Source organism: Leptonotus elevatus, chromosome 12, assembly GCF_054856555.1.
Source record: "Leptonotus elevatus isolate MCC_2025b chromosome 12, RoL_Lele_1.0, whole genome shotgun sequence".
NCBI lineage: Eukaryota > Metazoa > Chordata > Actinopteri > Syngnathiformes > Syngnathidae > Leptonotus > Leptonotus elevatus.
In genome coordinates this window covers 10023227-10041164 of record NC_141250.1, presented here as the reverse complement: position 1 = coordinate 10041164, position 17938 = coordinate 10023227, and the positions used below count along the sequence as shown (strand labels likewise).

Genomic DNA, 17938 nt, shown 5'->3' with positions numbered 1-17938 from the left:
AGAGGGTTCATAAAAAGGTCAGCCCACAACACACCTGGTTACAACTAAATGAGTACAAGAAAATCCCTCTCTCCTCCCTTCTGCAAGTTCAGCAAGTTCCCATAGCTATAAATCAGATTAGAGAAAAACAATCACACATCGGCCCGTCTCCTTCGGAAGAGACAGATACCAGACCCATACACTCCCTTATTTTCTCAGGAGTGTGAGACACATAAAAATGCTATTCATTTAGCCATACTGAGTTAACTAAATCTAAAACGACTAAAATATAATTTAAAACTAAAAAACAATGTTAATAACTTAACAATCCCTCATTTGAGCTCATAAGAGCTCAACACATTAAAACATTTTTTTTCAATGGTTGTGTGGTAAAAAATAATTATCCTTAAAACATCCCTTTAGCAGAAGAGGAGGTAGTTTAGCAATCATTTGACATTAAAAAACAATTTGATACATTTAAAAGATTTTTAGTGAAATAAGCATAGCATATGTGAGGCTTAACATAAAATGTTGTTCATTAAAAAGTGTCGCAATGTATCGGCAGACGAATATGTGTTCTTTGAAGCCATCTTGTGATGAAGTTCTTTGAAGGTCTTTTTTTTTTTTTTTTAATGAAAAGAGTGTCGCCATAGTTCGTCTCTTCTTTAAGAATTTGGGGTAGACTACCCAAATTCTTCGATTTGTCACCTGGGATTATTCTGCCCAAAATGTGACTGATCAAAGGAATGATTGCCCAAGAAAAGGCACTTGCTCTTGATCCGTTGACTGATGTCCTCAAACGGCAGCTCCGGAACGGCCGCTCCAGAACGATCACTGGGTCAGCTGACGTGGCTCCAGGTCGGAGGTGATAAGATTGATGCTCCAGTTGTGGAATTTCTCCTCTCCTTTCAACCTGAGAGCATCAGTTGATGAGATGGCCGAGCCTGGCACGTCTCCTTTCCAGTTGTGGAATTTCTCCTCATCAACCCCCTGGGGCCGTTCTCCTGAGTGCAGAAACTTTTCATTTTTAGTTTCTCATAAACTCACATAAATTTTATTTGGAGGAAAAAACCCTGATAGTTTTTGTTAGTTGGGATTAGTAAATGTTATTTGATTAAGATCCGTAGGTCCTGTGCTGTTGGAACAGGAAAAGATCTATTTTTGTGACATTAAAATAGAGCCCAGCCCTTGATTGAGTTGAATGACATTCGCTCATTCATTAATATAAGACAGAGCTTGTAAATATTTATCTTTCAAATAGGTTTTGTTCAATAATAGGTAATTTTTTACCATGACTAAATTTGTTCTAAATTTGCATAACTGTGCCTTTCATATCTCTTATTCTCTTCCCAGAATCCCATGACCGGCCGAATCCTGGCATGCTGGGAAAAACTCACATATATTCATATTATCTATACTCTTTTGCAAACACTGGGCTCCAAACATTACATTTTTCAAATATGATTCTGAGATAAAAGATATAATATAATATAATTACCTTCATTCGGCGAATATGCATTATTGTCCTTGCTTGCTTCAGACTTACTTTGCGATCGATTTCCTCTGATAGATTTCTTCAAACTGTGGATTATCATTTTCAAACTCATCCTGTCAATTGGAGTGTAGGCCGATACCCCACAACCTTTTTAATTTCGTTTTTAAGTTTGATTTTAATTTTCTAACTCGTCTACATTGGTTAAATTCTTAAACATAAACTCCCTCATTTGACAAAGATCCACTAATTTTTTCAAACACGTCAAGATAAAGGGAGGACAAAATAGAGACCTCATTTCTCAAAAAACATCATAAATAACTCAACCCTCTAAATCAGGCTATGAGATAAACAAAAGAGCTACAAAACACTATAAAACTGAGCATAAGCAGATACAACTTAAGACACTAATATATGATGACTTTGGGGCCATAAAAAATAGAGATAACCATATTACTCTAATTCTCCTAGAGTCCCAAAAATTATTTAAACTGCTAATCAACCTCACCTCTTTTACAGATTAGTGGGGCTGAGGATAAAATCTAATCTTTCACATATTAGCGGGGCTCATAAAAAACACAGCACACAAAATATTTCTGGGATTTATAAATCACAGTGCTGTTAAAAAAAAAAATCTAATTTAGCCATCAAACTCTTAGTTAGTCTTTTACTCGTTACTACTTATTCTATTCTATTATTTATTTTATACTATAGCTGCAGCTGGACGAAGTCCAAAAAAGTTCCTCACGGGGAAAATAAAAATATATCATATCATAACATATTAATAAAATTCCCATTGTACCAATTCAGAAACTGATTCTCCCAAAAATATAGGCAAAAATTTAGTAGGCTATAGATTGAAATAAATCTTCTCAATCCCTCATTTCAAATTTACATATGTCGTTTTCAATTTCCCAAAATATCTTGCTATAGATCACAGTTCCCCACTCAACACATTAAAAATGCCTTGCATATCACTATGTAGCATTTTACTGAATGGATCACATCTCATTCCGACCACCAACTTTCTTTGTCCAGACCCCCAGCAAAAGGCAGGACGGCAGCTGTTGTCAATGTTCAGTCCTGGCCAGCATGGCGGCTGCTGTGGCAGCAATGTTCAGAGCAGGCATTTAGATTTCCTCTGGATGCAAAACAGCCATAGGGGAGAAGTCACTAGAATGAGGCGTATACACAGTCACTGGGCATTGAGGAATTTGAACATCATGTTTTTCTTAGGCACAGGACGAGAAGACTGTTGCTCTGCGGCTTTAGACCTTTGATCTCTGCCACATCCATTCAGACGCTGTCTGCAATGTGGATCCGATGACACACAGTCTTTCTGAGAGCTCACCTGATCAAAAAATGCACATTCGTTGATACAATGCTTTAAAAATGCCAGACTGAGGATATGGGACCATAGCAAGACAGTTCACTCCCTGCTTTCTCAAAAATGTTTCGTAAGAAACACAGCCTCTTTATTCATTTCTTTTTTTCTTTTTTTTATACTATACCCCTTCAAATAGCTACTAGCCATACAACGTATCAGCAGCTGGGGCGCATCAGTGAAGGCCATCAAACCCTCATCTGCCTTGGAACTCAAACATCAGTTTCTGAAATGACACACTCAGAAAAAAAACAAATATTAAAAATCATTATCAACATGTCAATTCCAAAAACATTCATAACTCCTTATTCAACTATCTTACTTCCAGCCACAGCTATAAAGATGTAGGCATAATTATATCAACTCTCAAACAAAATGCCATTATTTTATCATTACTCTTTATTCATTTGTCCCGAAAAGGGAAAGTTAACAAATTAACCATCGTCATCAATCATTAAAGTGTAAAGATTTATTAGCTCAGTCAAATACTATTACTTATTTTATATTGTTTATCATTCCTCTCTTACCATTTTGACAAAAAAAAAAGAGTCCCATTACGAGGACACATTATGGTCACAGCGCAAAGCCCAGCCCCCACCTTTTTTTCTAACCTAGAAACGGGGGAAGGGGGGGGGGGGGGATCTTAACATTATAAATCGCAAAACCTATTTTATCATATTCCCATTAATAAAACAAACGCCACTATCACAACAGTATCATCTCACACAAAACAACACCAAACTTAGTTAAAATATTAAAGAAAAACAAACAAAATCCCCATATGCACACTTCTCACTTACAAACCCCCACCTTTTTTTAGAAGCTAGGTCACACACTCAAATGCATACGCACACACTCTTCAGTCATTTAAAAAAATAAAATAAACGGTGTTATTCCTTCAATTCGTTGTCTACAAATCTTATAGCATTCAAACTGCAGTTTTATACGGTGATTTCAGTAAACGGGTAACTTTAAACAACCCATCCGTAAACTGCTCCACAAATGCTGGAGTCATTTTAGCATCAAATTCAGCCTTTTTCCATTACCAACAAAGAAAATACAAAAGTCTGACATACCATTTTGTCCAGCGAAAGCTTTGTATACAATCGATCCATAGTTCGTTTTTTCATTGTTCATCGACGCTTTTATTTTTCGCTGAACCGGAAGCGCATTCAGGACAAACCATTCTGTATCCGGGTCGAAATCGCCTCCATTTTGTTTATAGTTTTTGATGTATACATTCGGTTTTAATACAGTGACGTCTCACTTTTAATATTAATAGTTCAATATGTTAACACATATGGCCACACACAGACAGACATAAGAATTACGTGACCTCTCGTTTATACACAGCGGTTACCCAATCCCGCTGAGCTAAACTGTTCTCCATACATTGCAAAATTTCTGCAAGGCGCTCATTTTCAAAATAAAATGTCACGTACCATCGAATTTAACCGTAGAACAAAAGGAATTCATACGGTAATCCTGACCCCAAAACTACAAAAGTAGGAACGCCAAAACTGAAATAAAAATTTTCACGTAATCTCTCGATTGCAAATACAGTGATACAAAAATCCAATCATCGCTGTAATCAACCTGGACCCCTTTCTGTTCAATTTCAAACAGGCGCTTTTTCAAATAAAAGACATATTACGTGTAGAGAACTTTCACACCAAGAGCCATGAACAATTATGTTACTTGTCCTCAAATCCGGCCAAAACTGCTTAAAAAACAGAAGCGCGTACCATAATCTTCGCGATCCTTAGTAACAAGAAGGACTTGTTACGTCATCCGGCAAACCCTTTTATTCAATATATATTATGGTCTAAGGATTCTTCATAGCGTTGACGAAAAACAAAACAAATCAAAAAATTAACCGCTATTTCTTCCTGTACAAAAAAAGCTTCATCACTTCGAGTCTGCATTACGTCACCTTCAAATGCACCACTCCACGACGTGTTTAGTTCAATATCGTCGGAATTATCACAACTCACAATAGAACGACATCAAACTACACTCGTTCACACAGATCTCTTTTAAAATTTAGACAATTTTGGAAGACGAAAAAACCAGCTGCAGCGGACCAGACAGACAAAACTTCTTCTACGTGGATAAAGATCTCCACTTACCGTACTTTATTTATTAAGGCCTAGAAGTTCCGCCCGTCCTTGAACGCCGCAGCTTGTTCCACGTCAGAATAACACCTTCCGTTTGGTTCAACGGAGGAGACCATTCGTTATAATTCAGCGTCGGCGGTCACCATTTGTTAGAGTAGACAATATTAAGTATTGTACTCTTTGCGTGTTCAATTAACTGAATGGTGAGATTCTGTTGAAGGAGTTCCTTTGCAAAGGTTTTAATTACCAGAAGCTTCTGGTCCACATAGACAAACCATCCAAGCGATGTCTCTGTTCAAATGTGGCTCCTCTTGGCTCACATCGTTATTTATTCACAAAGAGGGTTCATAAAAAGGTCAGCCCACAACACACCTGGTTACAACTAAATGAGTACAAGAAAATCCCTCTCTCCTCCCTTCTGCAAGTTCAGCAAGTTCCCATAGCTATAAATCAGATTAGAGAAAAACAATCACACATCGGCCCGTCTCCTTCGGAAGAGACAGATACCAGACCCATACACTCCCTTATTTTCTCAGGAGTGTGAGACACATAAAAATGCTATTCATTTAGCCATACTGAGTTAACTAAATCTAAAACGACTAAAATATAATTTAAAACTAAAAAACAATGTTAATAACTTAACACTAACTAGCAGCTTTGAAGCCTCACATGAGCCATCAGGGATTCAGGTGGCAGGTGGTTGTGATAAAATGTTGCCTAATGCTACATGCTATTGCTAACTTGCTAATTCACTGCAACATTCCTATAAAATGTATGATTTTAAACAATTAATGCTAACAAACAAATGACAAGGAGTGGAAAACATTTTATGTACCCACTCAAAAATCTGCTTGTTTACATGACTACTGTGATTGTCTAAGCCGTCGATGGGGACTGTGACGCATGGAGCAGCGAGCGCCTCTTTGTTTTCTCTGAGTTAAGCGTCATTTCCATTTGAATTTGTTCAATTTAAATACACAATAGAACGAATGGGCCACACTCTCACACAGCTTTCCTCCAAATGAGCATTCATCAACGTCCACCCAGCTGTTTCCACACGTCGGTGGGGATAAATGAATACAAGAAGGAAGCTCTTAATATGTTACAGGATGACAACTGTTCCTGGCAGACTCAACCATCAAAAAGAAAGATGTTCATTTAAGTAAAATGCATCACGATTAAGCATCACCACAATAGTCATGAAAACATTTGAAACAGATGAAATAAAACAAAAATCATCAATTAAAATGTGAAATGATATAGTTTAATGCCTACAAATAATTTGATTGTGCAATATATTCAATGAAAAAATATATAGAATAATTTTAAGCAGATACAATAAAAAAAAAAAATACCATGTGAAATTATATAGTACATTGCATACTAATAAATTATATTATACAATATATCCTTAAACAATAATTTATTTAAAGGTGCATTGTGCCATTTAAAAAGGTAATATTAAAGCTTTTTCTACAGCATGCACCACCAATTCCCAGTTGAGTACAAAGAGCCCTGACTGTTACTCTGACTGCACCTTTTATCTTCCCTTAACAGTTTCTTTGGGGAGGGGCGGAGTTTTTCTTACCTCATTCGAAGTCATGTCTTTGTTTGTCAACTGTGGCTGTCGCTTTAAGATCGTGCACGTACTCGCACGCGCACCATGACGTGGCAGTTGCGAGTAAAAAAAGTGACAAACTGCACAAAGATCCTTTAATGACCAATATGGTATATTTATTTTGTAGCTGATTTATTAAATTTCAGGACCTAATGGCGTTTTATTAAATTGTTTTGCCTAATGGCCTTTTATTTTGTGACACTGCACCCACAAATAAATAAATAAAATATTGCTTTTGTTTCTATTCCAGTTGGCATAACAGGTACTTTCTGTCTTTACGCCCATTTAGAACACTGTGGCCTTGTTTGTGTTTACATTGCAACAAAAAGAAACATGTCCTGCTTATTGCTGTTACTCATGTACGTGACAAAGAAATCGAAGGAGATGGCAATGAGAGGCACCTGATGAGGTGGTTGCTGCTTTTATCGATTCTCCCTGACAATCAATAATAAATGCATCTCGAAAACCCTGAAACGAGATGGTTCTTCTCATTTTTTAATGCTTTTGTATTATGTCATCTCGTTGCGTTGCGTGCACGCAATCACACAACAAGGAGATATGTTGCATTTGAATATTTATCAAGAAAAATATTCACTACCTAGTAGACTTCCATCCATGAAGAATGTCTTACCAATGTCACATATAGTGGATCTAAAAAATCGAGTTCAGGTTTTGGTGATATGAAAAGTGAGATTAATTGCTGTCTCCATGATATGACGACATCGAAGAGCAATCACATTTATCCCTACTTGCTCCTCTGTTGCCAGGGGTGTCCAAACTAGGGCCCGGGGGCCATTTGCCTTCCTTTTTTTTTAGCGGCCCACAGCATATACTGTACTCACAAATAGATTTTGGCACAGCCTGTATCACTATTGTATTTTTTTTTTTTTTTCATAAAGGGGGCGGGGGGTAATGAAAAATGTGAGTGACGATTACTATTTATTGATATCGGGGGTGTAGGTACGACCGGCTGTTTATATTGAATATAAATCAGAATACTATTAAACAACACTACTAAACTACAAACCAAGTTATGTACGTAACCATGATTTTTGTTATACCATTACTAATTATGCATATATGTGGTTTTACAGTTGTAACTGTCCCCCTCTGGGCAATATGTGACAGACTAAATGTAGTTTATGTTTGACATTATGTGCATTGCAACTGATTGGCCAGTGGCCACCAGTCCAACTTTTATTTGAATAATGTCTCTCTATTATCCCCAAGCCCAAACACAACTGTTAATGTAATTTTGTTTAATCTTGACTGATAGTGAGTTCTGATCAATAAAACTGCTCTTTTGCATTATTATGTAAAACGTTTTTTTTATCGACATCGAGACATCTGGCATGAATATCAAGATATCAAATTCTGTCCATATCATTCAGTCCTAAAGGATAGCATACTGTAAATTGTTTTACACGTTCATCCGCTGTGACGGCCATAAAGCTGCACACATTGATATTGAACTGCAATGGGGGACAGGAAATTTTCTGTCCTGGTCCAATTGAAATTTAAACAGTCCTCTTCATTGCACACTTTGACATTATGAGGCCAAGACAACACATAACAATCGTATAACTGTACCTTGCTATTGCAAGACTTGAAACAAGATTTGCTAAGAAGGAAGTAGCCACTTATCAGCAGGTTGCAAGGAGATACGGAATAGACTGGAGAAGTCACAGAAAGGTGTCAAAGTGAGCATACTGGGGGTGGGGGTGACTGGGAGGGGGCGGTGGGTGGAGGGCATCTGTTGCAAATTCTGTCTTTTTTATTTTTTTTAAAGAGTATCAGCAGGTTACGCAAAACCAGTTGGGATGTGTTTTAGAGAAGGTGAAATGAAGTTGACCTGTTGCATTTTAGATTAATCCTGTAATTGCTTCTTTAATTCCAAGTTCCCTAATATTTTTTTGTGACCAGATAAGGTTAAAGAATCCAGTAAATACCAAGTCGATTTAAAGATAACATTTTGGCATTCAACAAAAAACAATTCTGCGGAATCAGTTGATCATTCTCACAGTTTATTTTTGTGTGGAGTCATTCACTTCAATTTACAATAACGGTACCATCCATCCATTTTCGACACTGCTCGTCGGTTCAAGGTGGCCTACCTGAGCCGATCGCTGAAAGACAACTGCAACCTGGGCTGGTCCAAAGGGCTTTTTTAAACATTTTATTTTATTAACAAAGTCGCCCCCTTCTGGCTTGGAATGTATCTGACAAGCTAGCTTAGTGAGGTTTGCTGTGATCGTCTTATTTTTGAAAATCAGGATTTATTTTTGTATCTTTTCAGTTTGTTGCAAGGCAACTGTCAGAAAATAAAGAACTTAAGATGAGTCATGTGTATTTTGCCTTTTTTTTTTTTAAGCAAGCCTACTGTTTTGCACATGACATCTAAAACAGGTACTAACTAGTAGAAGATTTCCAGGCAATGTAATTAATTTTAAATAATAATGGAATACAATACAGTATGACTTTTAGTCTCTCACTGGTCAAGCAGATTTTTCACTTGAGGATGCAAGGACAAAAAAACCCAAACATGCATGCTAATGTTAGCCTTTGGACACCTCAGCACTGTGCTCCATAGTGTCCATTTTGTTGCCATGGCCCTCAGTCTCTTCATGGACACACCGTGAGTTGTTTTTTAGTGTGTCTCGTTCCAACTGACGCAATCAATGCGGCGTTGGTTTTGTAGTTGTCCTGGGGTACTATTTTGAAGTGAATCCCCACCCGCCCCACCCAAAGTAAAGAGTCTCTTTAAACATAACCCTCTAGTGTCCACATACTGTACATCGTATCATATTGTGAATGTTAAGCATTTTTTTTCTATTTTTGCATATAACACATTACGCACAATTGGAAAAAAAAAGTCACAAGGTGAATCTACTCTGTACAAACACAAAGCTCACATGTAAACTAAATGAACCCATTCCCATTGGTCCATATGGCAGTCAACCAGCTGAAGCATTCCCGCTTCTCGTCGTTTCTGCTTATGTTTCCACGGGCCTGCCAGTTTCAGGTCACGACCTCGGGGGGCGTGGTCAGCTTGACGGCCGGTGCAGCGCTAGTTTTGAGCACCTCGTTGGAGACGTGGGCGGCACAGGCAACTGTGTTGCTGGAGATCCGTCGGTTGAGCTGGAGGACGGTGGTCTTGGACGGCATGGAGGTGTTGCCGTTCTTCTCCGACCAGTGGTCGCAGTGGAACAGGATGAGGAAGCATCTGTAGAACTAACCAAACAGATGGGAAGTGGGTTAATGTCAGTGCGAGTGTAGCGACCCTGTTTTCACAAGCTGGCGGTGGAGTTGATGGAGCATAAATCATTGCGAGAAAGCACTTTCATTGCGGTGGGAGGAGGGAAAATGGCCTTCTAATGACATGTCACATGTCATAGAGTGGCTTCAGACGGTCTGAGTGGTTTGCTCCAATGCCTGATTTGGAAACCTCTAAGAGTAGATGTGGAGTGTTTCCTGGATACCGCCGGGCAGCATTTATTCCTACACATAAAGCCAATTATGGCTAATTCCACGTGAGACTAGTGCATATACAGTACTGTGCAAAATACATTGCTACATTTATTACTTTATGACCTTTATTCACTGGAGCCATGTCGGCAAAACTAAATGGAGGACCTATATATATATATATATATATATATATATATATATATATATATATATATATATATATATATATATATATATATATATATATATATATATATACCATTGTGTTTAAAAAAAACTGAAGCAAAATTGCATTGTGGAATAGACAACGTGTTACAATAATTCTTGTGTAAGCATTTCAAACATGAGCAGAAAGGTTCTCCCTGCTGCCTCTCATTTTTGCCTTTCCTCCTCCTCACGGTTATTACGGTAGTGTTGTTCCGATACCGTTTTTTGGCCCCTGATATAGATTCCGATACCCAGCTTTGCAGTATCGACCAATGCCGATACCATACCGATACCTAAGTTGTTTTTTTTCTCAACATGAAAAAGCTGTCCTGCCATTGGTTCAGAATATTCAAGGGCCAATAGGATATCTTAGCTCGGCATGCAGTGAACATGTCACACATCAGTGAATGTCGTGCATGAGCAAGACACAAGATGCTGCATCCAAAGTTCTATATTAGCGTCAGAATTAATGGTATCGGCATGTTACTTGTTAGTACTCACTCAGATACCGATACCACTGTTTTAATGCAGTATTGGGGCCTCTGCCGATACCAGTAGCCGTTTTACCCGCCTTTCAGATACTATATTTAAAGACACAATCAGCCATCACAACTGGTAAATCCAGTGCGTGCAAAATATATCTATCCCTCACACAACGCACAAAATGAACTGTGCTGCAATTTTGCCTTTTGTCAGACACAATCCTGGGTGCGCCCGGTTAGTCGATTATAGTAGATTTTTCGTTTATTCGTTTTTTATACTGCATGAACGCGACCGCAACTTGCACATCAAGTTACTGCCTCTGTGACATTAAAACTGAAGATTATTATTACCTCTGTGATATATTTATAGGATGAAGGAAACACATTCAACACGATGGCGTGGCGATGAGTCACCTTACAAGGAAGGATCGAGCATCACATTCAGAATGACAATCGAGAGGACACAGACTTGTGAGCAGAATAACAATTCTGCGAGACAAAACGATAAACAGAAATTGCTGCTGTGTCTTGATTGGGCAGATAACGCAGCATGGACGGTAGCATGCCGAGCTTGCCTGGGCTTCATGTTTTATGTATTTGTTCGCTCAAACAAGACTTTGCTGAACATGCACACTTTTTCCCCCCAACCCTCCCTCCCCTCGCAAATTACATTTGTATCTGAAAAGGCCCCTTGTTTTAACTGCAGACCACCATTGACAAATCTGCGTTCTCTGCACAACCAAGTGGAAGGTCATTACGTGTTCTCTAATCAGATTTCCGTTGTGAGTGAGGGTATGTATGTAGGGCCCATAAATACACGGGGGCACCGCACAGACGAAATTTTTTTTTTTCCTCTGGCAAGAACATGGAAAAATTGAACTGGGAATCGATCAAACAGCGTGTAGCCAATGCAGTTGCACCAGAATTATCCGTGTCAGCTCTGATTTCATGACCTGCTAATCAGACTGAAAGGCCACGTAGCTACAGCTTGTCGCTCCAATTTAGAGGCTCGCCCAGCAATCAATAATCAATGATTTCTAATTAACGTGACTTCTTGTCACCAAATTGTCTGTTATCACTGGAATCCCTTTTTTCTTTGTTCACAATTACCAACAAATGAAGGCTCCAACATGTTTTGTTCATTAGCGCGGATTTCATGGGATTTACTAAAGACAAAAGAACTGGTCAGCGGACTGCGAGATAATCACACAAAATCCAATGCCAGCAATGATCTGGATGATTGATAATCCAAAGGGATTGTACAAAAACCTCTTAACCACTTTCCATGGCACATTGGAGAGGTTGGAGCATTATGAAGGAGTACAACGACCACACTCGCAGAATAGAAAAAAAGGTAAAATTACGTAAAACGGAAAAAAGACAGAATTTATTGACTTTAAAAAATGTACCGGTAATATTACAAATTGAAAGTTGTGTTAAGGAGAAAAAAAGTATAATGTTAAGAGAGTTAGAAAAAAAATACAGTGAATGAATGAATGAATAAATACATGAAATGGAATTTGGAAATGTATGTAAATAAATGAATAAATACAGTAAATAAATGACTTTAAAAAATTCAAGAAGTACATAATAATGTACTCTAATGTGTGTAATTATATATATATATATATATATATATATATATATATATATATATATATATACAATTGTATTACAACACAAAAAAAATTGTAAAGAGAATAAAGAATTTTGTGTGGTTTTATGTTTATGGTTGCACAAGAATAAAGTGGGTATTCCCAGGCCAGTGCAGGTGGCGGTCATCTTTGAGAGCATGTAATTTGCTTCGCTGCTTCTCCAAATTAGGATTATTAAGTCTTGCCAGATGTCTAAGACATGACAAAGTGGCACTCTAGGTCTCTTAGATTACTATAATTGCACCTTAATTAATGTTATATGGAGTGTGTTCAATAATGGGATTAAAAGACCCTTTAACGTTCATTTAGAGATGCGTTTCTAAATACACTCTACATTTTTAAAGGTAATTACTGAACATGTGGGCAAGGACTGAGTACAATGCCGTTCAGAATTGATGAGAAAGAGGCTCATTATGTATATTAAGTGCAAGTCTGGCACGAAGCGTGGTCTAACTATGCATATTGGTGGGCCACACCAAGTGTTGGCATTTTCGCAGATGAAGGCATCTTGGTAGAGTTAAAATTGTGCGGTTTGCGCCATTGTGGGTGTGAACACAGCCATTCAAAACAGCTCTTCTCATTCCCTATAAAATCAGTACATGACAGGCGCAAATCCCTTGACACGGCAGAAGCAGAAACCGATTAGCTGGAGTCCAGTCAGGAGGTCGAAACACGCTATGTAGGTTCTGTTGGTTAGCATCTCTTGTGGCATGGAAAGCTTCGTGAAGCGGATATACAGTATTTTGTGGCCAAAAAAAATTGTAGGGATGTGTAGGCATATGACATACTGTCTACGTGGTATTTAATTGACAGTTGACAGCTGTTTACATTTGAACCCTGAACTGTTTTCTTGCAGGGATCCTCCTGATGATGGCGCTGTGCGAGCAGGTGCACGTGTACGAGTACATCCCCTCCATGAGGAAGACCGACCTGTGTCATTACTACGAGCGCTACTTCGACATGGCCTGCACTCTTGGCGCCTATCACCCCCTCTTGTACGAAAAGAGCCTCATCCAGAGGATCAACAAGGGCACAGAGGGCGACCTGCGCCGAAAGGGGCGGATCACACTCCCCGGCTTCCGCACCTTTGACTGTGACATCTGAGTATATGAGACCTGACTCACTGAGCTCACGTTATGTAACTTTGACCTTTTCTGGGCCCACTAAGGGTGCGGTGCAATAAAGCCACTGGAGACGACGAGGCTGCGATGGAGAGGTAGGGGTGGTGGTAGGCTTACAAGTTTTGGATTCGATTTGCGAAAAACACAAGCCATAGACCTACCGGGTGGTGGGGGGTCAACAGAGAGGCTTTGGGGAGAGCTTGTTTTCATCAAAATGTTCTTTTGGGACTACATGCTGCCGGAGGAAAAATACTCTGGTGACAGAAAAAGACATATCTTTCTGCTTTAGCTGAGCCACGTTAGCTGAGCTAACTTAGCATAGCCACCGATTTTAAAGAGTTTTTAGGGAGTTTTCAACATTGTATTCATCGGTATAAAGTGTCTTTTTTTTTTTTTTGTAGTCGATGTGGCTATCCACTTAAGAGCGCTTATGGTAGTGGTCGAACCAGTTTTGTTCTAATCTGAAATCATCTGGGATGATGTTATTTGGCTTTGGGAAAATCGCAATGCTCTATTTCCCTGTTGCATAACATTAAAACCCTAATGTACACCTACAGTACATCCAGAACCAGTAGGTGCCTCCCTAGTTTAGTTGATGTGGTAGATAGGTGTCGAGGTAGTGAGAAAGGCCAAAGGTTTGAAGATTGGTGAATACGTGATGGAATATATGGATTCATTTCTTACATAAATGTTTGCTGCGCTCTTGCTGACTTGTTTCATATTGACTAATGACTGTTGAGTTTGTTTGCGATTGGGGTCTGATTGAATCAGAGGAGTAATAAGGAATGGTTGTTGATCCCCGGTTTTTGATTATGCAAGACAAAAAAAAAAACATCTCTAAGCTTATCCTGGATGTTTAAGTAATTTTAAGTAACGGTAGTGTAGGACAGGGAGATAGATAGTCAAGTTGGTTATGGTAGGTTAGGAAAGTAGGATGGTGAAGTCGAGTAGGTTATAAAAGTGTAGGGTAGGTAAACGGGATACACACATACTGACAATCAGACTAAATTTGCAAATTTTCCCGTCCCTTCTTATCAAAGTCAGCCATGGCTCGAATCTCAGATGTGTCAAACAATGATCCTGTGATGTAGCGGGAGTGAAGTGAAATTATTTCCTATCGAAAATGTTAAATCAATTCAATTATTTCTGATAGCAAATTCTTTCAACTGTTGTCAACATAACGGCAAAGTCACAGACTCCGTGATTGTGACGTGAACCGGAACGCTATCGTTCAAGTCCTGATGCCCTGTGGCACCATGCTGCCTCTCACAGGTCAGTCTTGGTACTACAACTGACAATCGTTGGTGGCATTATTGTTATGTGCGATGTGGTGTGTTGGTCATGTCAAATCATCAAACACTGAGGTGTGTCGGAAACGATGTATATCATACCCAAACAACTTTCCCTTTTAACGGGAAAAATCTCTATAATTGAATGTAACCTTTAACAGCTGCGAGTTTTCATGGCAAGCCTCTTAACGAAGTATGTTTTAAAACAGCTGGTAGGCAACCAGGGGGAGGTTATATTCTGTTGTCACAGAGCCAGACAGCAAGCTCCTTTATTTCTGCTCGGGAACCCTCAAATATTGGTCGGGGTTCGCCATCATCAGCGAGGAATGTGTGTGACCCGGTAAAACCATAATTTTTGCGCTGTCTCCGCCTGAGGGGATTGGATTTATTATGTTTATCTACCTGTTAGCTCTCCATTGGGCAGTATTTTTCTTGCCCATAAGAGCTTTTTTTTTAAGACAGAAAAATGTGCGCTGTTGTTAAGAAATGTTCCTGAGCCAGTGTTGATTGTTTGGTAAAAGAAGTGATGTCACGTGAGTTTTATAGTACAAGTAAGAAGTTGGCTCTGGTAATGAAAAGATGAGTCTGGGGTTTCTCACAGCTAGCTGTATGAAATACTGTATTTCCTCAAATAGTGGCCTAGTAACTGCAATGAACTGCTTGTTGCTAACCAAAACAGCAGCACCTACAATTTCCCAACTGTAGTTTCCCAGAGTCGAATTACAATTAGATGAATGGAAATGTTTCTTGCCAATTGGTTGTTGTAAACGGGTCCACAATTTTGTATGCATCCGTGTTTATGTTCTGTAGAAGCAAGTGCCATCCAGCTTGCTTCATTTCTCACCATTTTTCTGTAGAATAGTCCTTTCTATTGTAATGTATAATATGTGAAGTATCATTGATTCGATACCACTTTTCAGACGATACGAGTACTCAACTCTTGAGTAGTCATCGATACCAAGTACTCATATCACTAGTACTTTTGCTACCTAAAATGTCCATTAAAAAAAACTGTGACAGATTATTTTAAAGAAAGACCTATACATCACAATGTAGCATTTTTTCTTAAAATTACATGAAATGAATGGAAATTTTCTATTCTTCTAATTTGTATTTCCTGATCGCAAAATAGCTACAAAATAGCCATTGAGAGTACCGATTCCTTGAAATAAGGCCGGTTGTTGGCCCCATACCTAGGGCTAGGCGATTTTGCCTAAAAATAAAATCTCTGACTTTTTAACAAAAAAATTTGATTTACGATTTTTTCCTGATTTTATATTATTATTATTATTTCTAATAATATTTTATTTTTTGTTTGTTTTATTTATTTTTTGGTTTCTACATAAACCAAGAACTTAAAAAGTTTAGCTTTTATTTGATCAGTTAACAAAAGAAACCATATTTCTTCTCTTGGAATCAACGTGCAAAACTTCTACCTTGAATCAAATACTTTTGGAAATGTAAATCTATGTGTTGATAAAGTAGGAAAGTAGAAACTTCATTTTTTTTTTGCCAACTTTGTTTTAAGAGCTAAACAGTGCTACTTGTGTCCCTCAATATGACACAAATAAACATCACATTTTGGCTTTAATGTAGGAACCGAGGTCTGAGCTTGTCATCCCCTCCAACTGTCTGCTGATTTTACAAGTACAAGTACTGTTATGTAAATTGGGGTGGCAAATTTCCTGTTAGCGTTATTTGATTGGCCAGTCCCCGGAGTAAGAAAGTCTTGGCAAAAAAATCTGCAATTTTACTGTGATTAGTCCGCTTCACCAAGTTCACCCCTTCTATAGATCTCCTTTCACTTTTCAATTTGTTTTGTCACTGAAAATGGGCTGTTTATCAGCATTACCAGCTCACTATACTACATTTCAAAAAGATTTGATGTAGCGGACGTGTCACGGGCACCCATCCCTAGTATATAATAATATTTAACCCAAATACATGCCCCATAGGCCACTATATGAGAAAATAAAGTATCATCTCCTTAGAAATAGTCACATTTGGTGGTCTTCATACTTTACGGTAGAACTGGGCTGTATGGATCAAATCTTGTGCTGTGGTACTGTGTATTGCAATATGAAAGCAAGCAAATAACGTGTAGGGACCAACTGTATGGATACTTGAAACATGAAGGTAGTGCATTACATTAACACAAAAAAAGGTGAATGCATTACTGATCACTGGATTAATTGGTGGTTAAAATTGGGTCGACAGACAGACCTCGTACCACTGGAATATTGAGAGAGATGTAGCCACTTCGCTAAACAAAATAATATATACAGTGTATTAAATAAGTACTTTTCTTGTATATAGTGGCTCACCTTTCTAACTGTAAAGTTTGAACTCCTTAGCAACCGGATTAAAAGCATTCTTGGAACAAATGTATTAAATCAGACCGTAAGTGTTTTTTTTAATAGCTGAGGAAAAAGATTGAGCTTTTTCCAATTCAATTGCTAAAGGTAAAACTTGAACTCTACTGCTGTGGATTTGATTTCTTTCTGACTGAGACAGGTGCGACAACCATTGAGAATACTGTACATAGGTTTCTAAAGAGGCGCGCATGGTATGCAAACCAGGTTGAGGGGCCAGGAGAGTCTTCAAACTGTATGTGCTGTACTGTGCTGCAAATAGAAACCACTAATGTCATACATGTTGTGAGAGGCTATGAGATGTATTTATTTGTTTCTTTAGCTTCAGGGGGGTGGAGGGAGGGAGAGGGGGGGGGGGGGCTGCATGCTTATGGAGAGGCCAATTTAGTCTGGCTGCAGGGTAGCTCAGAGTAACTCCCTAGTAGCATTTCATCAAATGCAATTAATTCATCTTAACCTCATACGCTTGTGCCAATTTCTGATACCCCCCCACCCCCCTCCCCAAACTTTTTATATGCCCTGTGGTGAAATTCGAGGGACTGTGCACCCCACTGCCTGTGAGAACATCTTTTTTGATGCAGAAGAAGAAATGAAGCAGCACCATTTTAACTCCTAACAGCCTTATAGGGTGTTCTTGTTGACTGGTTTGCACATTTTCTTCTTAATACACTTGAATCAATATTTGCATTTGTATGATTACAACTGTTGATTTTCTAACAATGTAAATAAACATTCTCCATGTCTAAATTTCCTT

General features: G+C 38.5%; 2 protein-coding genes across 2 annotated transcripts in view; one reads left to right on the top strand and one right to left on the bottom strand.

Moving 5' to 3' along the window:
- Nucleotides 1-17935, top strand: part of st6gal2a (ST6 beta-galactosamide alpha-2,6-sialyltranferase 2a) — a 54132-nt gene extending 36197 nt beyond the window's left edge. Inside the window, exon 6 of the mRNA XM_086090616.1 lies at nt 13259-17935. Coding sequence (XP_085946742.1) covers nt 13259-13506 — 248 coding nt within the window. The 3' untranslated portion in view covers nt 13507-17935. The remainder of the gene's footprint in view (nt 1-13258) is intronic.
- Nucleotides 9355-17938, bottom strand: part of tmtops2b (teleost multiple tissue opsin 2b) — a 28376-nt gene continuing 19792 nt past the window's right edge. Inside the window, exon 4 of the mRNA XM_086090618.1 lies at nt 9355-9821. Within this exon, the coding sequence (XP_085946744.1) occupies nt 9609-9821 (213 nt within the window). The 3' untranslated portion in view covers nt 9355-9608. The remainder of the gene's footprint in view (nt 9822-17938) is intronic.